Source organism: Bos mutus, chromosome 2, assembly GCF_027580195.1.
Source record: "Bos mutus isolate GX-2022 chromosome 2, NWIPB_WYAK_1.1, whole genome shotgun sequence".
NCBI classification, from domain to species: Eukaryota; Metazoa; Chordata; class Mammalia; order Artiodactyla; family Bovidae; genus Bos; species Bos mutus.
This window is the reverse complement of record NC_091618.1, coordinates 38,042,067-38,068,771: the sequence shown is the minus strand read 5'-3', so window position 1 is coordinate 38,068,771 and position 26,705 is coordinate 38,042,067. Positions and strand designations below refer to the sequence as shown.

Sequence of the window (26,705 nt, the reverse complement as noted above, 5' to 3'; positions counted from 1 at the left end):
TTTAGTGACTTAATACTGAATATTTTGAACTAAATGAAAACAGCAACATAAGTGGGGCTTAGTATCAGTTAAATGAATACATTTTCCTATGCCCTGTTTCTTAAATTTCTTATAATTCTTAAAGTGTTAAGGATTCTCTCCCATGAAAACTGGGAGAAATACCAACAACCTCAGATATACAGATAACATATGGCAGAAAGTTAAGAACTAAAGAGCCTGTTGATGAAGGTGAAAGAGGATAGTGCAAAAGCTGGCTTGAAACTCAACATTAAAAAAACCTAAGAACATGGCATCCAGTCCCATCACTTCATGGCAAATAGAAGGGTAAAAAGTGAAAACAGTGATAGATTTTATCTTCTTGGGCTCCAGAATCATTGCAGATGGTGATTGCAGCCATGAAATTAAAAGACACATGCTCCTTGGAAGGAAAGCTATGACAAACCTAGACAGTGTATTAAAAAGCACAGACATTACTTTGCCAACAAAGGTCCATATAGTCAAAGCTATGATTTTTCCAGTAGTCATGTATGAATGTGAGAGTTGGACCATAAAGAAGGCTGAACACCAAAGAATTGATGCTTTTGGACTGTGGTGTTGGAGAAGAGTCTTGAGAGTCCCTCGGACTGCAAGGAGATCCAACCAGTCCATTCTAAAGGAAATCAGTCTTGAATATTCATTGGAAGGACTGATGCTGAAGCTGAAACTCCAATATTTTGGCCACCTGATGCGAAGAACTGACTGATTTGAAAAGACTCTGATGCTGGGAAAGATTGAGGGCAGGAAAAGAAGGGGGACGACAGCGGATGAAATGGTTGAATGGCATCACCAACTCAATGGACATGAGTTTGAGCAAACTCCCGGAGCTGGTGATGGACAGGGAAGCCTGCTGTTCTATTAGATGAGAGTTTTTTAATTACCAAAAAAACACTTTTATTTGTCATATGATTATTCAAAAACAGAATAAAATTTTTAGTCCCTTAAGATGAGGAAATTGAGTGTTCACAGTTTAGGAATAAAGTCTATTAAAAAAAAATACCTACAAAATATCACTAGAAAGAAAATGTTAGGAATGATAAGCTCCTCTTTATCCCTGACAGAATCCACTCTGATTGTGTGCCTTGACCTCTGTCCCTTTAGATTTCTGCTATGGAAATGAAGACCTGACTTTCTCTATAAGTGAAGCCATTAAGCTGTGTGTTACAGTGGTGGCATATGCTCCTGAGTCATTCAGAAGGTAACTGCACACTTTAATCTGTGCCTTGTAATAAGTAAATATGGCAAGGGAAATAAAGCTGAGTGAATACAAAGGTTATGTTTGTTAATATTAGCATGTAACATTCTGGCAAGTCCATTTGCAAAACTAAATGTAGGAAACTTGTCATAGCAGAGGTTATGAAAAATACAGTAAATTTTCATCAATTTGAAATCCTCTAATTTAGAATTTATGCATCAGCTAAGATGTTTAGGAAATATTATCTTCACGTGTAATTGAAATTTGATTTAGTATTAATTTCTCAATAGACATTTAATCTATTTTAGAAAACTCCTTTTAGGGAAAAATAAGGACTCTGTCACACAAAGAGCAGGAAGATAAATCATGCCTATCATTTTCCAAGAGCAGGGAGCCCAGAGGCCTCACATGGAGAGTGTTATTCCGATTCTAGGATGTTACCTGTGAGATATATATATATATATATATATATATATATATATATATGTTTGTGTGTATAAATGATATGTGAAGTGAAAGTCAGTCTCATCTCTCTATTAAAATAGGTCTTCTAAAGGCAGAGATAATAATTCAAATGAATTGTGGATAGTTCCCTTTTAATATACATGCTTAAAAATAATTAAGTTGCATTTTTTTCAAAATGTTCCATTATTCTGACTTAACCAACTCTTTGGCCTTTCCTCCTCCTCCTCCTCAATTATGTAACATTAGGAAACCTCTTCTTTTTAATTTCTCAATGAGGTAGTCAATAATTTTTATTTGATATGTAGACTTTTCCCGAGCTTGTGTGGAGTGGTGTACTGGTGAACATTTCACGACTAGATCTCTGTAGCTTTGCCAGTTTACCAATGTGTAGTAATTGCTAAATACAAAGTACCAGAATGGCATCACTGAACATGGTATTGGAAAGAAAGGCATACGGTAGGCTTTCCTTTCTTTTTTTTTTTGGTGGGGGGCGGGCCCTGCCCTGTGGCATGTGGGATCTTAGTTCCCTGACCAGGGATCAAACCCTTGCCCTCTGGCAGTGCTGGGCTGCCAGGGAAGTCCCAGTAGGCTTTCTTGACTGGTTATTTAGCCTTTCCAACACGTGACTGGCTACCTGTATTTCAAATGATATCTTTTACTCTGTGACTTATAATTTGACTTCCCTAAGTTTGTCTTTTGATTAACAGCACTCTTCATTTTAATATAGTCCAATGTGCCGGGAGCCGGCGAGAGACATTCCGCTCGTGACAAAGGTCATGAGGAAGGAGGCTCGGCATACGCAAAGGTGGGATCGAGCCTCGGGAGTCTCCCCGGATATTCTCAAGTATCTTCCCCCAAAAAACCAGAGTCTGCCTACTTTATTGCTTTGTGCTCTCACCTCTGACTCTACTGGGGGCTGTCCCCTACCACCATCTCGCTCTCTCTGTCAAAGAGTTAACTTACAGCTCCAATTAATAAAGTTCCTGGGCAATTAGGAGTGTTTAAATCCAAACCCCTCAGATGGCTCTCTAACTCGCCTGACAAGTTTACCCGGATTCCTGCAGCTATGCATACGATTGTTTACAGTCTCCCAGCCTCCAGAGGCATGGGAAGCTTAAGATAGTCAAATAGCTTAGAGCCTCTCAGAGAGTTAGAAACTGTCAGAATAAGACTAGTAAAGGATTTCATTGATGAGTCAATGCTTGTTGCCAAGTTTTCACATCCCCTGAATTGTATCCTTGAATATGTATTAATTAATAGTTGGTATATAGAAAAAATAAGTAGTGGCCTTGGTGTTAGTAACTTTAGACCCTTAAGGTAATAAATTCTTTCCTTTGTTGTAAACCCATTACACATCCGCCCTATAGGAATGCAATTTTATCTTCGGAAGATGGTGCCAAACCTTAAAATAATTACTCTTAGAGAAAATAAGTCTTTGTTGATAAGTCCTTGTCAAGAGTCATAAAATGTTAATAGGCCTTCTGGCCAGAAGATGATGTAAATCACCTAAACCATTTGTATACGATAAATCTGCAGGAAAGAAACCCTGGTTTTGATAAGAATCAAAGACTGCTGACTTTGCATCCCCTATTATCCTCTATGTGTAACTTAGGTATATAAGCCCCTGTTGAAAATAAAGCTACGGGCCTTGCTCACCAACGCTTGGTCTCCCCATGTCATTCTTCCTTTAACTTCCAGCTGAGTCTCCATCTGGAGCGGAACCCACCACGCTTACTAATTATGCCTGGGCTTCTAAGACCCACTCGAGAAGGTGTCTAGGGTGAGGCACCTTCCGCTATTCGAGAGGCGCGCCTGCCTACGTAAGTGGTGCAAACTTCTTGTCTTGAAGTTTTATTGGTCTCCCGCGTAAACCAAGCTACTCAGCCTCTTTTCTCCACTGAATTTTCCTACTGAGCTATCCTCATTCTATTATTCTTTATATCTCTAATTAGCATATAAATAGTCGCCTAGGCCGTCTCTCCTTCGAATACCCTGGATCAGCTGGGGCTGGTCCCCGGCACCAATGTATCACCTTTTTCCTATGTTTTAGTTCTGTGTCCTCTTATGAAATCTTGGCTAACCCAAGGTTACAAATGTGTCCTCTTACAGGCCAGGTGCTTTATTGCCTTTACATTTACATTTAGGTTAACAAGTCACCTGGAATTAATTTTGGTACGGTGTAAAGTAAGGGTCAAAGTTTATTTTTTCTGTAGAGATATCTAATAGGCAACAGACCCAGCACCATTTATAGAAAAGACTGGACTTTTCCCATCATATTGCAGTGCCATTTTTGTTAAACATCAAATATCTACAGATTTGTTTTGTATTCCTTATTCTATTTCATGTATCTATTTGTCTATCCTTGAACCAATATTATACTGATCTTACTTACGATAAGCTTAATCATAAGCCTGACATCTGGTAATATGTCTTTTTATAGCTGTGAAATTTTCATCTTTAACTATAGGAATGCTATTTGCCTTGAAGTCTGTTTTGTCTAACATTATAGTTATATCAGCATTCTTTTGGTGTTTGCTCTTATTGTCATCTTCAACATTTCTGTATACTTATATTTAACATGTCTCTTAATAGAAATACAGCTGAACTTTTTAATGATTCATTCTAGTAAGCAGGCATTTTTCAGACCTGCATCACAATTACTATTTCAGACATGATTCTTGCTGTAAAAATGCTTAAGCTTTAGGAAGCCAGCCTCCTAAAGAAGAGTTTAATCTTGTCTCAAATTTGTTCCAGCTAGAAAATCACTCTTGGCAAATTACTGAATAAAAGCTTTGTTGATGATTTTGTGAGGTTCATTTCTCTACATCGACTGAATAACTCCACCTATTACCATTCTATCAGGTCGGCCAAAAAGGAAGAGTTTACAGACAAGCCCAAACGAACTTTTTGACCAACTCACTATTATGCTGTCAACCAATTGTATGTACGTTAACTCTTATATCCCTTGGAGTGTAGCTCACCAGGCTCCTCTGTCCATGGAATTGTCTAGGCAAAATACTGGAGTGGGTTGCCATTTCCTACTCCAGGGGATCTTCCCAACCCAGGGATTGAACCTACGTCTCTTATGTCTCCTGCATTGGCAGGTGGCTTCTTTACCACTAGTGCCACCTGGGAAACCCATTGGGTGCTTAATTATTTCATTAATTGGTGTTAGTCAATATTTCCAGTAGCTTTAATTACTCTTGACATGGGTGGAGTGGGAAGGGGACTCAGATTTTTTCATCTCTCTAGAGGCTTCTCTGGAGAAGGCAATGGCACCCCACTCCAGTACTCTTGCCTGGAGAATCCCATGGGTGGAGGAGCCTGGTAGGCTGCAGTCCGTGGGGTCGCTAAGAGTCGGACACAACCAAGCAACTTCACTTTCACTTTTCACTTTCATGCATTGGAGAAGGAAATGGCAACCCACTCCAGTGTCTTGCCTGGAAAATCCCAGGGACGGGGGAGCCTGGTGGGCTGCAGTCTATGGGGTCGCACAGAGTCGGACACGACTGAAGTGACTTAGCAGCAGCAGCAGCAGCAGCAGCAGAGGCTTCTCATTTCTCTATGCTCCAAAATATTAAATAGGATGTAAAACGTGATTTGGTTTTCTTTCTGTTGATTGAAGTCTTCAGATGCTGATGGTCTTGGAAGCTTTAGTGCCATGTTACCTACAAAAGCTGAAGAGGCAGACATCACAGGTGGAGACGGTACCTGCTGCCCGAGAGGAGATTGCCGCCATGGCTGCTCTTGCAACCTCCCTGCAGGCCCTTTTGTACAGTGTGGAGGTCCTCACCAGGTAATCCCATTGGCAGAAATGTCCACAGCCATAAACAACATGTATCCACCACAAAGAGGAAGAAAAAAAAAAAGTGATGGCTAAAATCTCTAAATCCCAGTTTTTACTCAAATTTGGGAGTTTCCCAGGTGGCTCAATGGTAAAGAATCTACCTGACAAACAGGAGACTTGGGTTCGATCCCTGGGTTGGGAGGATCCCCTGGAGGAGGAAATGGCAACCCACTCCAGTATTCTTGCCTGGGAAATTCCTTGGAAAGAGGAGCCTGGTGGGCTACAGTCCACAGGGTCGCAAAGAGTCAGACACAACTTAGCGACTGAGCATGTACCCAAACTCAGCCCTTTATGGCTAAAACTGCAAACGTTCCCTGAGTTGTTTGGATAAATAGTGCTAAGTACTCTGAATAATAACAATAATGATAATAATAATTAGTAGTAGTATTGTTATTGCTAAACACACATTTGCACATAGCTTGCTGAGCTTCTCTAGCAGTTTTAACCCAGTAGTAAACAAATCTTTCATAAAAGGGCTAATTTAGTGAATGTGAAAATGTGATCCACATTTTTATTAGCTCTTATTTTATGCAACATGAAATGTCACCAATTTCAACTAAGTGTTTATATTATTTTCCTATTTGTAAAGAGTTGGGGTTTTCTTCCTATAATGTCAGAAGCTACATAACAGACATAAACTACAAAATTTTATTCTAATGCTTCAGTTGGTAGATTCTCCATTGGACAAGACTCATTAGTGCTGAGAGAGGGGACTGAGGGATTTGGGAATGGAAAGGTCAGTTGACACCAGGGTTCACCCTAAGCAGTTCCAAGAATTTAGTCCTGTCAAAAGATTCTTGGGTGCAGAAACAGAAGAACTGGGTGACCTGGGGCCCAGGGAAGGGCTGGGCTGATGAGGCCTGGGTGGAGTTTGGGGTAGTAGGGGAGGAGGGATGTCTGTGTACAAAAGATAAGGTGAGTCGGAATGGTAGATGCAGAAAACTACACAGTGACTGGCTTTCCTTTTCCATTTTCGTCTACAATTAGCTGGAAGGAGGTGTTCCTCCCCAGGGGTGGAGATGGGGAAGCCTTCTTTCTGCATTGGTGTCCTTGTTCCTCCATCCCATTTAACCATATCATTAGCCTAAAATTCTGTGGTTTACTCTCATCAAAGGTACCAACTTCTTCAGCCCCATCTCACTCAGTCAGTGGGAGGACTCGCTGAAATCTCTCAGTCACTTCCAACAGCAAGTGAGAGGGGGCGTGAGGTTGTCATTCATTAAGTTCAATCCATATTTAGTTCCCAATCTTGCACTACATTGCCAGCCTAGAGAAGAACATAGCCCAAAGTTTTGGGTAGACTATCTGTTGAAATGCCCACATGTATCTAAACTGAGGAAATGGGAAGCTATGAAACAGGGACCTCATTGCCTCATTGCATGACAAATTGCCTCATCCCATGAGAAACGGTCCCCAGTGCTTTGATGATGGTTTTTTGAAAGTCCAAGGAGAAAGAACATCCCAAGGAAAAATACATGACTTACACTCTTCCTTCTGCACCTACCTGGGTATGTCATGAGTACCTTCCTGAGACTAGAGGAAAGAGCAGTCAATTTCCCCAAGTGCCACTTGATTCTTGCTCTTCATAATACCCGATGATGTTTTCTATTCCTTTTTATAAGGATAAGTCAATTAACTTATCCAAAACTGACTTAACCAAAATTCCACAAAGAATTATGGATGGAGGTCTGATATTTAAAATTCCATGTTCTTAAATATTCCAGTGTACTTAATATTCTTTTGATGGAGTGGACGACTAGCCTCACTGGTTGGTTATAATTATTCACAACTAAACTGGCCTCATTGTTTTTACAGAAAGCAAATATTTAATAAGAAGGATACCATTTCACTTTCACAGTCTTAATTTATATAGCTCACGAAAAAAACAACAGTTCTATAGATAGTAACACATAAACAAGTGTATTACAAGTGTATCAGTGTTAGTTTTCCATTGTTGCAAAACATGTTACCACGAACTCAGAGGCTTAAGACAGATAATATCACATGGCATGGTTCTCTAGGTCAGAAACCTGGGGCAAGCTCAGCTGATTATTCTGCTTAGGGTCTCCCAAGGCCAAAATCAAGATGTCAGTTAGTCTGACCTCTTATTGGAAGGTTCTGGGGGAAAATCCATTTCTAAACTCATTAAGGTTTTTGGCAGAATCCAGCACCAGGCAGCTTTGGGTTGGAGGTCCGTTTTCCTTTCTGACTTCAGCCAGGGGCCACTCTCTGCTTAGAAGACACCGATTTCCCTTCTCACCTAGAACCTCCAATCCTCCAGCTGACAATGATGCCCTTGAGTCCTTCTTAGGCTTCAAATATCTCTGCCCCTAGCAAGAGAAAAATTTCTGCCTTTTAAGTACTGGCATGTGACTCAGTGTAACAAATCTGCCTGCCATGCTGGAGACACAGGAAACACAGGTTCAGTTCCTGAGTTAGGAAGATCCCTTGGAGGAGAACATGGCAACCCACACTAGTATTTTTGCCTGGAGGATCCCATGGACAGAGGAGCTTGGTGGGCTATAGTCCATGGGGTTGTAAAGAATTGGACACGACTAAGCACGCACAGTAAGATTAGGTCTACACAGATCATCCCCCTCTTGCCATATGATAACCATGAGAGTAACACCAGGGCAGGACGAAAGTCTTGGGGCCAGCTTTAAATTCTGCCCACTATAGCAAAGGCACAGAAAGAGACAGTCTGGTGTTATCATTAAAGGTTCAGTCGCCAACCACAACCAGGATATAGAAATTGAGCATAATAAAAGCAAACCTTAAATAGTTCATATAAGCAATTGCTTTAAAAAGCCTTATCTTCCCTTTCATGTCACAAATGACACAAAGGCAGTTAACGTAATACTCAGAGAAGATGTAAAATGAGATGATTCTTATCTATTTCTTAGCATCAAAATTACTGACTTAAATAGATATTCATTTACTCATGTCCCTGGGTAGTCTTAGGTGTAATTTTCACTAGAAAGGTTCTTTCCTTCTGTGATAGTTTTGCAGAAAAATCAAGTGGTTAATTATGGAGTAGGTAGCCTAAATGATATGTGCATCCTTTTTTTTTTCCTTACTGTCTAGAATGGCTAACTTCCTGGTACCTGTAGATTTGAAAAGTGAATTCTTAACTTTCACTTTATCAAAACAGACTTAGAAGTCTGATTTCATAAATGTCTGGCTTGGAGTCCTAGTTCATTACTCAGGACCAAGAAACAAAAGACCTTAAATCTCACTGATAGACCTTTGGGAATCGGTATTCCCATTTAAGTGCCTCCCAGAACAAAGACAGTACCCGAGTGTGACAGAAAAGCCCAAAGTCTTTCTAAGACTCTAACACTGACTGAAAACTTGTATGAGCTGCAATAACCTGAGGATTTCATAAGTGTCTCCACTTGTGTTGTTTGTTACTGTCATTGTTGCAGGCCCATGACGGCCCCCCAGATGAGCAGGTGTGACCAAGGTCATAAAGGGGCCACCACAGCCAACCACACCATGTCCTCTGGGGTGAATACCAGGTAATTCCCTGGCCCTATGCTTCTGTGGTCTCAGTTTCATACAACCTGAATCTCAGCCACTGGGAATGAAAAGAATCCTGAAACTAGTCAATACTGAGGGAGACATTCTCCAAAGAAAAGAAGGTGAGAGTTTAGAGTTCCGTGAAAATACTGAGGCCATTTTTAAAAAGTGTCACCTTCATAAATGAAGAGAAATAAGACATCTTTAAAAAATGGCGTTCCTTTGTTTGTGTGAACATGCAAGATGTTCTCTGCCTCCTGGGTGGTCTTTGAAGGATTCCACTGCTGTTTCATTTGCCTTTTTGTTGGACACAGATGAAACAATAATAACCAAGAGGTGGTTGCTCATTCCAGGGCAGTTGTGCAGAGTCAACTTTCTTTCATGTGGACAGATTTTCAGCAGACCTTTCATCCAAACTTTGACTTAGGTCCCTACATGATGCTTTCATGGTTGTTGACTTAATCATCTTCCTTGTTTTAGTGTAACTCAAGATACTGGCTGGACTAGTTAATACTTTACCTGCTTCATTCTGCATAGGTTAACCTCTAAATACCCTGAGACAGAAAGAAATGTTCAATTAGCTTCTTCCTTCAAGGAAGAATTTAAGACAGGGCAAATCTAAAATCAGCTTGAGAGAAAGTTCTCTTTTCCCAGTGTGGAATAGTTAGCACAATAATCATAAGGAAAAATGAAATAATTTTCTAGTCTCTCTGAAGCACATTTTAAAGTGTGGATCATTATTTATGTAAATTCCCTGCTCATCATATATTTAGGCTAAAAATGAAATAGATTTCAAACTAGTGTTAAATCGGGTCTCAGTGTCTCACATTAACTAAAAATGATTCTTTGGGTTTCGAGTAATGAGTTTTACTCATTACTCCAGTATCGACCCACTCCACTATCCTTGCCTGGAGAATCCCCATGGACAGAGGAGCCTGGCAGGCTACAGTCTATGGGGTTGCAAAGAGTCAGACACGACTGAGCGACTAAGCACAGGGATTTCTCTAAGCATACTGAGCTATGTTCAACTAGGCTAGATGCAAGGTACACAGAGAAAGAGGGCTTCTAAAGTCCTATTGCCAATCACTCATAAAAGGAGAAGTCTCTAGAACCGAAAAGAAGTCAGCCATAATTTTCCCTCTAGTCCCCTAAGATATAGCACATGATGTTAAAATTGTAAATAGATTCACCTTACCTTTAAAGTTCAAAAATTTCCCTCATGAGACCGCATTCTGTGAGTTTGGGTGTGTTTTTACAATATTTGTCTTTCTACAAATTATTTGGCAATGGAACAGCTTTCCTGGCAGCTATTATTGCAGTATCTGTGATAGCTGAATGACAGATCAAGATTTTATACTTTAGAATTAGTACATGTGTCGTGGTGAGCTTACCAAAACGTGTAGCTTCAAAGGCTTCTCATGAAGAAAAGTCTTTAAGAGGACCCACCACAGGGCCCCTGTTCTTGCTCCGATAGTGACTCAGACTGTTTTTCTGACTCTCAGGTACCAGGAACAAGGCACCAAACTGCACTTCATCAGGTACAGAAAGACAACCTAACTTAAAAAAAAAAAAGATAAACACCTTTAATATTTTGGAAAGCATCTACCAATTGTTTATTTTTACACAAACATACATAATCACATAATTATATGTGAATAGATTGTCTTCTACTGTACTCTTTTTGAAACCTGCCTTGTTTTATTCAACACTATGTCACACCCATCTTTCAAGCCAGTAAATGTAGAGCCTTACCTTTATGTGTAATGGTTGGATATGTCTGATTATAAATATACACTCTAATTTGTTAGTCAAGCCTCTATTTGTGGGCTATTTAAGCTGTTTCCAATAGTTTGCAATTATAAGCAACCATGTAATGGCTAGATCCCACTGGGCAATTACTTATTATTTGACTGTCTTCTCCAAATGGCCTCTGGCTTCTCCAGGGCATGGCCTTTGTTCACACTTCTTTCTTTTGAGAGGGAAGTTCTTTCTCATTTGCTTAATAGTTATTATGTCTTTTTAAAATCTTTTCCTACATGATAAAAGTAAAATTCACAACCCATTAAAGCATATCTTTCATCCTAGATTGCCCAATTAAATCAAGGAAAGCCTCACAACACTTCAGGGTAGTGAGTTTTAAACTTTTTTAACCATGAGCCACATTAAGTAATACACTTTTTAAAATCATGAATTAAAACATACTTTGGGGGGTAGAATTGCCTATATATTTTTCCTTTCTAAATTTAATTTATTTTTTATTTCATTTTTACTCTTTTTAAAATTTATTTTAATTGGAGAATATTAATTATTGTGTTGGTTTCTGCCATACTTCAACATGAATCAGCCATAGGTGTACGTATGTCCCCTCCCTCTTGAGCCTACCTCCCACCTCTCACTCCATCCCAGCCCTCTAGGAAGATAACTCTAATTTTGTGCTATTTAATAATTCTATCATCTTGTGATGATTTGCCTTGTAAGCTGGGTTATGGTTCCATCAGGTTTCATTTCATTCACGCTTGGCATCCTAATTCTGCATAAATCCTCAGGAAGTGACTAATGTAAAGTCACTACAGTTTGGGGTGATAGTCTCTTCTAGAATGATGGACTTTCTTTATTTTTCCAATGCGTTTCTCCTTGGCCCTGCCCTGCTGCTTCATTAACTTGGGTATAATATAAGGCAAGGGTCCCCAACCTCTGGGATCTAATGCCTGATGATCTGAGGTGAAGCTGATGTAATAATAATAGAAATAAAGTGCAGAATAAATGCAGTGTGCCTGAATCATACCCAAACCATTCCCTTCCCACCCTGTCTGTGGAAAAATTGCCTTCCATGAAACCGGATCCTGGTGCCAAAAAGTTTGGGGACCACATCATGTTTTTCTTCAACATGATACCCTTCTTTCACAGCTGCCCACTACACACACCTTTCCAGACCCCCAGTTAATAATTTTTATTGCCATACTTTTTAATAATAATTTTATAATTTCCCCAGAGAAAACCTGCACTTACTGGAGGAAGGGCAGGGCCTTCCCAGGGAGGAGCTGGATGAGCGGATCGCTCGGGAGGAGTTCAGGCGGCCTCGGGAGTCTCTGCTGAACATCTGCACAGAGTTCTACAAGCACTGCGGGCCCAGGCTGAAGATCTTGCAAAACCTGGCCGGCGAGCCACGAGTCACTGCCTTGGAGCTGCTGGATGTGAAGTCTCACATGAGGTACCATCCTCCTTTTCTCTCCACAGCATGTGCACACAGCCAGGGCAGGTGAGGGGTGGGGGCGGTGTGCAGGGTGGTTGAGATGGGGCAGGGTCAAAACTTGTAACTGGTTGAAATTGATTGGTCTCCTGTGGTTTGGATACATGACAGATGAGCCCTCTGGGAAAATGGATGTCAAATCCATGGTAAAGGATCTTGGCATGGACAGGGGGAGATATTCTTAAAGTCAGAAAAGCTCAGTCAATATTTGCTCCTCAATAAGAGAATGAAAGGAACTTGTGTCACCTGAGTTCTTATGGAAGTAACATTCCTCCAAATACTCTTTACTGCCCCAATTCTAATTTTTCATAAGAATCCAGTGTCTCCTGCCTCTTATATTGCATGAAAAGTGCACAGCTGCTTTCTGCTCCAGGACTTGCTCTGCTCCAAAAATATCTGAGGACTCAGTGATGCGCCTACAGGGAAGGGGCAGTTTTAATTTAGAAGCACACTTTGGTTTAGTCTGAGATTCCTTTTATACACATTGTGCATGATAGCCTTCCAGTATTTCAAAAATGTCCTGGTAAAAATTCTGCACTAGCTGAGGCCAGTCATCATATAAAAATTTGTACTCCTGGAGTATCAGAGAGAGACCCCAGAATTACATCTCTGTGCACTCATATTTCCTTCTTCCTGCTGCTGCTAAGTCACTTCAGTCGTGTCCAACTCTGTGCGACCCCATAGACGGCAGCCCACCAAGCTCCCCCGTCCCTGGGATTCTCCAGGCAAGAACACTGGAGTGGGTTGCCATTTCCTTCTCCAATGCATGAAAGTGAAAAGTGAAAGTGAAGTCACTCAGTCGTGTCCAACCCTCAGCGACCCCATGGACTGCAGCCTACCAGGCTCCTCCGTCCATGGGATTTTCCAGGCAGGAGTACTGGAGTGGGGTGCCATTGCCTTCTCCATCCTTTTTCCTAGGGAAATGTCATTTTACTTGTTACTCAGACTATAAAGCCTGTGTCTGTATTTTCAGGTTCTTCAAAGAAACATGATTCCAGGGGATCTTCTATTTTGATTTATAACAGTTTGTAAAGAATTATAAAAATTCCTGGAAAGGAAAATTCCATGGGTAACTGAATATTCCCTTGAAGATTTTAGTAGATCTATAAAGCTAAAGGTAGGCTTAGGTTCTAGCCTTTCAGAAATAACATTGCAATTTGGCAAAACACACCAATTTCCTGATTATTGCCTCATTTTTCCCCCTAAAATTATCCCTTGAAAAGTTTATAAAGTACTAAGTGAGGGAAAGTGAGAAATGTATGAAGAACACAGGCTCTTTCTCCTCCAGACTGATTTCACACTCTCTGAGTTGTTGGCGCACACCCAGAACTCCATAGCATCACATGTGTTCACACTCCCCACTGCGCTGTGATGGGAAGAGCTTATTTTACACTGAGAATTTCAGCTCCAACACCGGGAAAGGGGAGGGAAGTTTGAAGTGTTAAGCTCCTGTTGCCATAGTAACTCAGTGCTTCAGTCACGCTCTCTCCCCTCCTTTCCTACTGATCATGGCTTGTTGTTCAGTCACTGAGTCATTTCCAACTCTTTGTGACCCCGTGGACTGCAGCACCCAGTCTTCCCTGTCCTTCACTATCTCCCAGAGTTTGCTCAAACTCATGTCCATTGAATCGGTGATGCCATCTCTCATCCTCTATCATCCTTTTCTCCTCCTGCCTTCAATTTTCCCTAGCATCAGAGTCTTTTCCAATAAGTCAGCTCTTCTCATTAGGTGGCCAAAGTATTGGGGTTTCAGCAACAGTCCTTCCAGTGAATAACCAGGGTTGATTTCCTTTAAGATTGACTGGTTTGATTTCCTTGCTGTCCAAGAGTCTTTCAAGAGTCTTTTCCAGCACCACAATTCGAAATCATAAATTTTTTGGCACTCAGCTTTCTTAATGGTCCAGTTCTCACATCTACACATGACTTCTGGAAAAACCATAGCTTTGACTATATGGACCTTTGTCAGCAAAGTGATATCTCTGCTTTTTAATATGCTGTCTACCTTTATCATAGCTTTTCTTCCAAGGAGTAAGCATCTTTTACTATTGTGGCTACAGTCACCGTCCACAGTGATTTTGGAGCCCAAGAAAATAAAATCTGTCACTGTTTTTACTTTTTCCCCATCTATGTGCCATGAAGTGATCGTGGCTAGCTGTCCTAAGTTATTCCACGTCACGTTTCCAGAGTCAGAGACACGCTACTACCAACAGACATTTTGTGAGAAAAGATTCCTAAAAGACAGGAGAGTGAATGAAGAAAGAGAGGAGAGAGACCAAGTTGGATAGAGAGTCATAACAATGAATTAGTAACTGTCCTGTGACTTGAGGGTCTGTATCTGCATTCCTTAAGGCATTTGGAGGGAGGGGAGCTCATGAGTCAGAGAGGCCTGGAGCTCCCTCTAGAGGTCAAACCCTGTTAAAGATTAAATGAGCTCTAGAAAGGCAAACTGTTAGCTCCATGCCTGGCACAGACTGATCAATAGATACCAATGCTAATGAGAAGGATCCAAACACTATCCTAGACACTGGGGATGTAAAATAAACCCCTTGTCTTAACAGGATCACAGTCCAATACTGAGACACACATAAGAATATAGAATGCCGTGTTGCAAATACTGTCTAGCACATGTGAGCATTTAGTTTATTATTGTACCAAGTACTTGAGGCAACTTAGAAAATCGTATGATACAAAAGAATACAATTTACAAATTAGAGAGTCAGAGCTATGTGAAAAATTAGCAGGGAAATAATTTTTTTAACATGGGAAATCTATGATTTTATAATATTAGATGCTGCTGCTGCTGCTGCTAAGTCACTTCAGTTGTGTCCAACTCTGTGCGACCCCATAGATGGCAGCCCATCAGGCTCCACCGTCCCTGGGATTTTCCAGGCAAGAACACCAGAGCAGGTTGCCATTTCCTTCTCCAATGCATGAAAGTGAAAAGTGAAAGTGAAGTCACTCAGTCGTGTCTGACTCTTAGTGACCCCATGGACTGCAGCCTACCAGGCTCCTCCGTCCATGGTATTTTCCAGGCAAGGGTACTGGAGTGGGGTGCCACTGCCTTCTCCATATTAGATGCTACTCATGAACTATAAATTTGACTCTGTGCTATCAATAGGGAGACAAGACCAATCGTAAAATCATAGTTTCAATAAGATAAAAACAACCAGTTTCTTGGTAAAACATCACCTTTTTAAATATGAAGAACAAGAAGTATCTCTTGGTTGATGTATGTTAAAAGGAAAGATTAGTGTGACAGACACCATCCTCAGCAACATCCCATGGTAGATAAAGGACCATTTTCCTGGGACTGGATCCCTATCAGTGCTGAAAGTTACATAATGTCATAATGCAATTCAGCAAGAGTCAACTGTGTGGAGCCAGTGTAAGGTCATTCTAGGGCACCATTATTTCATGGCCTGAATCTAGAGAAATGTAAGCAAAACTTTTCTAGCAGGGAATATTTAGACTAAATGCCCTCTGTTCATGCAATATCTCATAACAAACTTTCAACAAACTTCCTTGTTCTCTGGCCAGAGTTTACTAAGTAGTGATAGTTCCATATGCTTTGACCTTATACCAAGCAAAGGATATAATGAAGGTCTTCTTTTGTATACATTTGGATATATGTGTAAGTCAGAGCTCAATATATAAGTTCTAGAATTGGGGACATATAGGTAGTACATAAATTCATAAGAATAGATAGTATCAACCAAGGAGAGAGGGTTGATTTAAAGAAAAAAAGGAATGGGATGATATAAAAGAGGATATATTTGCAAGAAGTACTTGATTTGAATCAGAGTCAAGAGGAGTGTTGAGACGATCTGTACCCCTGCGTTTGCAGAATATATGATTGATTGCAAGGCTCTCAAGAAAAACATTCTTGATTGGAGAGTTTCTACCCCAAGGGAATTTATTGCCTCATTTTCCCAGACCAAAGCTACTTAAGCAAGTGGAACAGAGAACAGTAAGCTCTGCAAATGCATTTTTCCTCTCCTCTCTCTCCTTCCTCCCCTCCCCTGCCTCCTCTCTCCAACTTTCCCTTTCTCCCCCTCCTTCTCTATCTTAGGTTCTCAAGATTATTCGTGCAATAGTACAGCAAAGCCTGTATTAAAGGAAATTTTTGTTTTATGCTGAAATATATTCATGTTGCAACATGCCCAGGGATGAGCATTTTTGAGGGGCTCCAGAATCACTGCAGACGGTGACTGCAGCCATGAAATTAAAAGACGCTTTCTCCTTGGAAGAAAAGCTATGACCAACCTAGACAGCATATTAAAAAGCAGAGACATTACTTTGCTAACAGAGGTCTGTCTAGTCAAAGCTATGGTTTTTTCCAGTAGTCACGTATGGGTGTGATAGTTGGACCATAAAGAAAGCTGAGTGCGGAAGAATTGATGCTTTTGAACTGTGGTGTTGGAGAAGACTCTTGAGAATCCCTTGGACTACAAGGAGATCCAACCAGTCAATCCTAAAGGAAATCAGTCCTGAATGTTCATTGGAAGGGCTGATGCTGAAGCTGAAACTCCAGTACTTTAGCCATCTGATTTGAAGAACTGACTCCTTGGAAAAGACTCTGATGCTGGGAAAGATTAAAGGCAGGAGGAGAAGGGGACAACAGAGGATGAGATGGTTGGATGGCATCACCGACTCTATGGACATGAGTTTGAGTAAGCTCCGGGAGTTGGTGATGGACAGGGAGGCCTGGTATGCTGCGGTCCATGGGGTCACAAACAGTTATACATGACTGAGGAACTAAACTGAACAGGGATGAGAGAAATTTAGTAAATAACCTATTAAATGACTCAAATTCAACTCTAAGCATTGTGTTCAAGTTTGGAATAGACCAGTATTTTCTCCTGCATTTCTTAAGTTTGCATACAAAATAATGCTTCCCAGGTGGCTCAGATGGTCAAGAATCCACCTGCCAATGCGGGAGGCCTGGGTTCAGCCCCTGGGTTGGGACAACCCCCTGGAGAAGGGAATGGCAATTCGCTCAAGTATTCTTACCTGGGAAATCCCCATGGACATAGGATCCCCGTGGGCTACAGCTCATGGGGTCACAAAGAGTTGGACATGACTGAGCAAACAAAATACACAAAATAATAAGGGAAAGGAAATGCATTTATATTGATATACCCTTCAGTTCAGTTCAGCTCAGTTGCTCAGTCGTGTCCGACTCTTTTCGACCCCATGAATCGAAGCACACCAGGCCTCCCTGTCCTTCACCAACTCCCGGAGTTCACTCAAACTCACGTCCATTGAGTCAGTGATGCAATCCAGCCATCTCATCCTCTGTTGTTCCCTTCTCCTCCTGCCCCCAATCCCTCCCAGCATCAGAGTCTTTTCCAATGAGTCAACTCTTTGCATGAGGTGGCCAAAGTACTGGAGTTTCAGCTTTAGCATTATTCCTTCCAAAGAAATCCCAGGGCTGATCTCCTTCAGAATGGACTGGTTGGATCTTCCTGCAGTCCAAGGGACTCTCAAGAGTCTTCTCCAACACCACAGTTCAAAAGCATCAATTCTTCGGCACTCAGCCTTCTTCACAGTCCAACTCTCTCGTGCATACATGACCACTGGAAAAACCATAGCCTTGACTAGACAGCCCTTTGTTGGCAAAGTAATGTCTCTGCTTTTCAATATGCTATCTAGGTTGGTCATAACTTTCCTTCCAAGGAGTAAGCGTCTTTTCATTTCATGGCTGAAATCACCATCTGCAGTGATTTTGGAGCCCCCCAAAATAAAGTCTGACACTGTTTCCACTGTTTCCCCATTTATTTCCCATGAAGTGATGGGACCGGATGCCATGATCTTAGTTTTCTGAATGTTGAGCTTTAAGCCAACATTTTCACTCTCCTTTTTCACTTTCATCAAGAGGCTCTTCAGTTCCTCTTCACTTTCTGCCATAAGGGTGGTGTCATCTGTGTATCTGAGGTTATTGATATTTCTCCCGGCAATCTTAATTCCAGCTTACCTGTTTAACAACCTGAAAAGTAAAGAATTATTTTCTGCATGACACATCTTTGAGAAGGAGATCAACAAAAGAATGTGAAGGCTGTTGAAGATAATTTCTTTAAAACACTCACACTCACACACAATTCCCAGAAAGCAATGTGTACATTCAGTCTGGAGAGAGGATGAGTTTGAATGATAGTGTTACCATGGATGTATGGTTAGACTGAATTCATGCTTCCAGATGAGGCCTCATAGGAAAAATTTGAGAGAATTTGAGAACCTAATATGAGGAGACCTTTTCACAGTATGGACCTCCAAAGATGGAATGAGCTGCCTTTTGGAACAGTGATAAATCCTCCATCCCTGGCACTAGTCAAATGGATACAATTGTGGGCTTAGCTCTGATTCCTATACCAGAGTGCCTATCAGAATCACCTAGGGCATTGTTAAACTATAGATCTTTTAAGCATTTATCCTGTCTCTCTTGGAGTAATCATATGTAAAATAGATGACCAGTGCAAGTTCGATGCATGAAGCAGGAATACCCAAAGCTGGTGCTCTGGGACAACCCAGAGGGATGGGATGGGGAGGGAGGTGGGGGGGGGTTCAAGATGAGGGGGACACATGTATACCCATGGCTGATTCATATTGATGTGTGGCAAAAAACCATCGCAGTATTGTTAAAGTTATTATCCTCCAATTAAATAAAATTTTTAAAAAGGAAGCTTCTTATTAACATGTTATAGTTAATATATGAATAAGAGAATGATACAGTACTACCATTGTACTACTTCTGATGAGTTAATGAATCTGTGCAGTGATCACTGATGCCCGCTGACATCATCGAGTGACAACTAGGAATCACGTGCCTCCCGATGAAAGTATACATTGCCTGTGAAGGCAACATACCAGGAAGTCAAGGTCTAATCTGATCTAGCTCCTGGATATAACTAACAATTGAATTAAATACAGGAGAAGTAGGATCAATTAAATGACACCATGGAGACTCAGTCAGGAAAATCCAATATGTGGGAAATGCTACAGGACAAAAAGCTAATTTCTCCCACAAATAAATTACTGAATGTCCAAAAAAGAGTCGAAGAGGGGGAACTGACAAATAGGAAAGGCTTCAGAGACATATATGGGTCTAATTTTGTCCAGATTTTTTTTTAATGTTTATTTACATAGTATAAGAAAATGTGCTAGAATGTTTGTAGCTCAGGGAGTCAGTGTATTGGAAGGAGGGTGATTATCATGATGCTGTGTGAGGAAAATTCCCATGGTTGGTGGCATTCTAAGCTTATTCTTATTTAAAGGTTGGCAGAAATCGCACACTCCCTTCTGAAGCTGGCACCATACGACACCCAGACCATGGAGAGCCGTGGGCTTCGACGCTACATCATGGAGATGCTCCCCATCACCGACTGGAGCGCTGAGGCAGTGAGGCCGGCCCTTATCCTCATTTTAAAGAGATTGGATAGGATGTTCAACAAAATCCATAAGATGCCTACTTTGAGGTGAGGAGGCCTCCTAATCAACTGCAGGTATTGCAAGCCTCAGATTTCAAGTCTGTCAGCTTTTAAGGTGGTGGATCAATCCAGAGTTGAAGGAATGGCTCAAAAGTGTTCTGTTGGTTATATGTGCACAGCTAATCAGGATATGAATGCATAAGTAGCCAGGTCTGTATTTTTGAGGAAATAACATATTCTTCCAAAGTATACATCTATCTTGAAAATCTATTTATTTCTCAGCTATCATGTTTCTTATCTGACACACTTAAAAAGTTCAATGTGTATCCCTCAATTCCTTTCAAATAAGGCAGGATATGCCTTATAAATTAAACAACTAAGGACAGAAGAAAAATTAACTTGATGTTCAAAAAATACATGTTTAACATAGTATTTTAGGTATCACTTTAGAGAAATGCAAGCTTTACAAAAATCAGTAAAGCACCACCGGAAGAGATCTCAGGGTTGATAACAAATACCTAATTCAGATGGTACTAAATCAATGTTGTTATCACTTGATCTCCGTTCTGGGGCCTGAAGTATCATTTGGTAGCCTCTCTATGAGCAGATGTCTCTGAACCCATCTACCTGGAGATCTGAACCCAGTCTGGAAATCTATAGCTACAGTGGGCAAACAAATCAATTAAGAAATGCCAATAAACCCAGTAGATTGGAAATTTGAAGTTTCAGTGAGACCATTTTCCGTCCTATTAAACTAACCCCAAATCAATGCAACTCTTGCCCAAGAATTGGTAGCACTTATTGCTCAATGTGCCAGAACTTTTCCAGGTTTTATCCTGTGTTCTTCTTCATTTATGCAGCCATTTGAAGCTGTTGAATTTATTAAAAAGAAATTGAAACATTTTATTCTAATAAATGTTTGACAGTTTGATCCTATATTCTTTTCTACCATGATGATGGATGCCTATACATGATTTCAAGGTTATTTTAGTAGCATAGAAAGGCCTATCCTCAAAGCATTCCTATTTTCTTTAACAGTTCCAATAGAACACTTGTCCCTACTGGCAAATGACCAAAGTTTTATACATCTTACAAAGATGTGTAAAAATAACTTTTCATCTAAAGATGTTAACACCTGCATAGGCTACCTCATTTGTCATATAATTAAGCCTGTTATGAAGAATAGCAGCTTCCTAAAAGTAGACTTTTGGATTAATATGTGGCTAAGTCACTTCAGTCGTGTCCAACTCTGTGTGACCCCATAGACGGCAGCCCACCAGGCTCCCCTGTCCCTGGGATTCTCCAGGCAAGAACACTGGAATGGGTTGCCATTTCCTTCTCCAATGCATGAAAGTGAAAAGTGAAAGTGAAGTCGCTCAGTCGTGTCTGACTCTTTGCAATCCCATGGACTGCAGCCTACCAGGTTCCTCCATCCATGGGATTTCCCAGGCAAGAGTACTAGAGTGGGGTGCCATCGCCTTCTCCAGGATTAATGTGTAGACTTGGTTACTAATAGGCAATTTTCTTGGGGTACAATGTGTGAATTTGGGGTTGCCTTGGATTAAATTTCTTCAGGTGATCTAAGTTCAACAAGAGAAATGTTGACTGAACCTGACCTGTGGGTTACTTGTACAACAGGGATGTCAACATATCCCCATGTATGAACATTACTATTTTATCATTACAGTGATTTCAATCTGGTAGGTAATGTAAGCTTAGAAAGTATTTCCAGGATAATATTTGGAAATAGCATTGATCTCAGTAAAGCCCAACCTGTTTATTTAGGGGACCATAGACATGCCTCTTTGGTCCTGAGACAATTACAGACCAGATTGTCTTTTATTACAGAAAATCTGATGTTCATCTAATTGAGATATGTATACCACCATATTTACTACCATAGAAAGTGGTCCCAAAGCATCATTTTTCAGAAGGTCAAGAAAGAACACTTTTAAAATAGACTGTTTTCCTGGAGTGAATGCACATAAGTCTAATTAGTTATAGTCTGGTATAAAAGCTTATGAAATCAACTGTAATCTGATTTTTTTAAAAGCATTATAAAAGCACAGCCTGTAGTCAGATTACTTCTGTTGTGAGGAATGACTCCTACAGCAGGTTTCCTATAATGGTAGTCTCATACCCTTTTTCAAAGCTAAAGCCAGGAAACTTGAAAGGCCACTCATTCATCATCTCTGTTTTCCCTTCAGTAGATTTTGTCTCACTAGTCGAGTGGGGCAGGAGTGCCTCTGCCGCGTGTTCAGTATCCTCTTCCTTTCCCACTGTGCTCTGTACTTTTGGAACAATATGGGTAAACTTCATCCCTGGTGAAGCACTTTCTTGTCTCAGACACCCATCCTGTCTTAGACGGCATCAGAATCACTGTCTCATTCGCTTGTTTCAGGCAGTCTCCAGAAGGGAGCCACACTGCTAATGGCTCCTATATTGTATTCCAGGCGACAGGTTGAGTGGGAGCCTGCCAGCAATTTGATTGAAGGGGTTTGTTTGACACTTCAGAGGCAGCCAATCATATCCTTCCTGCCTCACCTTAGGTCACTGATCAATGTCTGTGTCAATCTGGTGAGTAGCCAAGTGGCAATGTTATGAAACTTTACAAAATTTAACTCTGCTATTGACTTCTCTGAGCTGAAGACTTACAGGTCAACCTACCTACCTACATACCTACCCATGAAAACAGACGGCTCAGGTGACACTGAAAATAGTGAGGTACATTTCAAGGTGGTGCGTGGGGAGATCCCTACACAGATGGGATTTTCGTGTGCTGCTTCCCACGTGCTACTTTGACAATTGACCTCTTCAAGTTGCGCTGAGAGTTGAGGGCTGCCAGTTGGAGAGTGGGGTGGCGGGAGACTGTGCAATTGGCTAGAAGTTGAGGTAGTTTGGGGTGGGGGAGTTTAAAGGGCAAAGAGGATTTTTGGTGTTTTTTTAGTGCAAAATGACACTATGAGTTGGCCAGTCTAGGATTTATGTGAAGAGGAAAAAAAAAAAACTTCTTTTATCATTTATGTAATATCTAGAGTCTGATCTTGACAAGGTTTTGTACAATGTGGAAACCATGGTAGAGCATTTCATGAATAGAATCTGCTGCTTAGCTAGTTAAGCAATAAATCTGTAGCTGGAATGCCTAGTGCAAATAGAGCTCTTGCCATCATCATTGTCATCAGTATTTACTCCATCAAAGAATGTTGACTTCATTCCTTTGAGTCCACAAGTAAGTATGTCCAGTCTCCTGATTAGACTAACTTTTGATTCATCTCTCATTATTTACATAGTTAGTTATAAACAGCATTCTACAAAACCTTGGCTAAAGCTGGTGTAATCATTTGATCTGACTCCAGATATTACATGCCTTCAAAAGAAGGCAGCACGAACAGATTAAAAGTAACATGCCCAACCTTCAAATTATTATTATAATTGACTGAGACTCCCTTCCTACAGTTGCATGAAATTGCAATAGTCAAGGCTGGTCATGTGCTCTGTTTGTATTTCAGGTGATGGGAGTGGTAGGACCCTCCAGTGTTGCTGATGGATTACCCCTTCTTCATCTCAGCCCTTATCTCTCACCACCTCTGCCCTTCAGCACAGCTGTTGTCCGGCTTGTAGCATTGCAGATACAGGTGTGACTGCCTTACCTGTTTGTCACGCTCATTATGTTGCTGGTTGAGGCACCAGATCATGGTGTTCTCTTTTATTTTTCTGCAAAGGCTGGGCAAAATCTGTGAAACAGAAGTGTAAACATCTCCAAACTTTTGCAGGTTTGGAGCTTAAGCCCTGAGCATGATCCTAAAGTTGTGCTTCTGTAATTCTTCTTGAGATCTCAAAAATAGCAGAGTCATTGCAGTCCTGCCACACCTCAGGAACCACTTCTATCATTTAAAACATGTGCCAAAACTTTAGGAGAATAATGGTCCACAGATAATCAGCTCACAGTTGTTAATTAAAAGAGTAATATTCAAAGTCTGGTTTTACATTATTGCAGAAAGAACTGCAATAAAAAAAAATTTTCAAATGTTATTACTAGACTTTGAATATCTTACTTTTCTTTAATGATTGTGGGTTAAATATTATGGGTGTTTTTATCATTTTTCTTCCACTTCTTTTAGTTCCTAAAATTAAAATAATCATTCCCAAGCCAAAAAAAAATGTGTACAATCCCAATTTCCCTGCTTATTTGTTTGTCACTTATTTTAAAGAATGGTAAGTCACCAGAAAACTCTGTGACCAATGGAAAGTATACAATTGCTGCAAGTGGATAACTAACCCATTCGTTATCTGACAAACCAAGTTTGATGGTCCATCATCCAGCTAATAGGTAGATTATGGAAAAGAGATTCAGCAAGTGCTGTGGTTACTATGCAGAAAGGATACAGAGGCATCCCTAAAGTGATACATTTTAACAACCTGTATACAGAGCTCATTATTTCTTTCTATATTGTCTATTGCTTTCTGGCTGGAAGAAGGTCTCATACAAAGGTCAGATGACTTTTAAATAACTCCCAAATGGAGCAGGTGGCAAGTTCTCCTTTTCTTCTTTTTCTTTGGTCACTAAAATATTTATTGGTGGATAGACACATGGAGAAACTGAAGGGGGTAATGCGGGGATTTTGTACTAAATGATAGATATTAAAATTTTTCATTTGATATTCAAAATATTACTGTTTTTTTAGGTATGTAGCTCTCAATTATATCAAGCAAATGGTAAAGTATCAATTTGGGGTGAATCTTGTATGCTGCACAGATGACAATTGAACTCCTAGTTTGCAGGTGCAGCCAGCAGGGAGTCCCTGTCTCCACCATGCTGTGTAAGAACAAACAGACTGAATGTGTGAGGGGGTCAATTAATCTTTTTTTCTATTATTGCTGCACAGGCTTTAAAAGAAGATTTCCCCTTAAGCCATGTGATCTCCCCATTCACCAATCAAGAGCGAAGGGAGGGGATGCTTTTAAATCTGCTCATCCCATTTGTGCTCACAGTAGGATCTGGAAGCAAAGGTCTGATTAATTTAACTAAAAGAAATTTATTATTGTTACTGTGTTTTCTTAAGTATCAGGCTGTTGTATCTTCCTTTTCCCATGGAGACCATCATTAAACTCGATCTGAATGATTTAAACATATATCTTAGGATATATGGTTTTCTTTCTATTCAATTTAGCTGCCCTTGGTCAAGACTTTCTGTGCTCCACTTCTTAGAAGACACATGCTATTTAACATCATTTCAGGATAGCAAAAATCAAAAGAGCATTGTTTCAGTTATGAAAATGGGAGTACCTGAAGTACAGTATGATATGAATTGACAGATAAATGGACTTGATAACCTATTGACACTAGGTTTGGCATACATCCTGCCATTGTCATTAAATTTCAATATGTTTTCATTACTCTTTCTTTTGGGGGGATTTTTCCTTTTAGGAAAAGTTTATCTCAAATGTAAAGGCAGTGTGTTATGAGTATTTGAACAGAAAAAAAATAAAAAGAAAGGAGATAGAAATGGTAAGCAGGAGATTTGGCTAAGAACAGGGACCTTTTGATGCTGACTGCGGAGGAGACACCCAGTACCAGGAGCGCTACTTCTGTCCATAGGAGAAGCTGTACTTGGTGGGGAAGACACTCGAATTTCTAGGGTGTTCTAGTTTGGAATTGGAAAGAGAGTTGAATTTTTCAGTGTCTAATGTGGAAAGTTTGCCTTGTGATTTGCTTTTATTTCCACTTCCTCCTTCCAAACTCTGCCCCTCAGACAGCCCATGGCTGGAACAGCCCGAGGTACAGCTGCTACTGCAGACGGTCATTAATGTGCTCCTTCCTCCACGGATCATCAGCACATCCAGGAGCAAGAATTTTATGTTGGAGAGCTCCCCTGCTCACTGCTCCACCCCGGGGGATGCAAGCAAAGACCTACGCAAGGAAGGGTTGGCAGAGTCCACCAGCCAAGCAGCGTACTTAGGTGGGTACTTCTTTCTCTCTCAATAAATAGAGAAATAAAAATATAAAATAGATATAGGTATAGATAGAGATATATACACAAACACATATATATGTGTATGTACACATTGAAAGGACTGATGCTGAAGCTGAAGCTCCAATACTTTGGCCACCTGATGTGAAGAGCTGACTCATTGGAAAAGACCCTGAAACTGGGAAAGATTGAGGGCAGGAGGAGAAGGGGGCAACAGAGGATGGGATGGTTGGATGGCATCACTGACTCAACAGACATGAGTTTGAGCAAACTCCGGGAGATGGTGAAGGACAGGGAAGCCTTGTGTGCTGCAGTCCATGGGGTCGCAAAGAGTTGGACACAACTGAGCAGCTGAATAACAAAATATGTATATACGTGTATATGTATATACATATTACTTACTTAGCTATATTCCTCCTTGACTCAAAAAGTATTTTAAAAGACCTGTATCCAGAAAGTCTTTAAAGAAACCATTTCAGCAAGTACAAAGCATCAGTCTCTACTTCTGCTTTCCTGTTACCTCTTCCCACTGCCATGACTTGAATGGTATTCCCATTGAATACCAGAAGCTACTCTTTGACTAGAATTAACTAAGCCAGGGAGAAAAGGCTACCCCTGTCACTGCACTGAGGCTAAGGAGCACTGGCCATAGAAAATCTCAAAAGGAGGAAGCTGAAAACATCTTGCCTGACATTTTTCAGTTCACCAAAGCAGCTGCTGCTGCTAAGTCACTTCAGTTGTGTCCAACTCTGTGCGACCCCATAGACGGCAGCCCACCAGGCTCCCCCGTCCCTGGGATTCTCCAGGCAAGAACACTGGAGTGGGTTGCCATTTCCTTCTCCAATGCATGAAAGTGAAAAGTGAAAGTGAAGTCGCTCAGTCGTGTCCGACTCTTAGCGACCCCATGGACTGCAGCCTACCAGGCTCCTCCGTCCATGGAATTTTCCAGGCAAGAGTACTGGGGTGGTGTGCCATTGTTTTCTCCATCACCAAAGCA

At 40.8% G+C, this 26,705-nt stretch overlaps 1 protein-coding gene across 1 annotated transcript in view; it reads left to right on the top strand.

Moving 5' to 3' along the window:
* UNC80 (unc-80 homolog, NALCN channel complex subunit) overlaps positions 1–26,705 on the top strand; it is a 232,114-nt gene that overhangs the window by 179,432 nt on the left and 25,977 nt on the right. Inside the window, 8 exon segments of the mRNA XM_070387345.1 lie at positions 1,138–1,234; positions 5,322–5,492; positions 12,055–12,273; positions 19,584–19,784; positions 22,190–22,313; positions 23,246–23,371; positions 24,623–24,746; positions 25,490–25,696. Coding sequence (XP_070243446.1) covers positions 1,138–1,234; positions 5,322–5,492; positions 12,055–12,273; positions 19,584–19,784; positions 22,190–22,313; positions 23,246–23,371; positions 24,623–24,746; positions 25,490–25,696 — 1,269 coding nt within the window.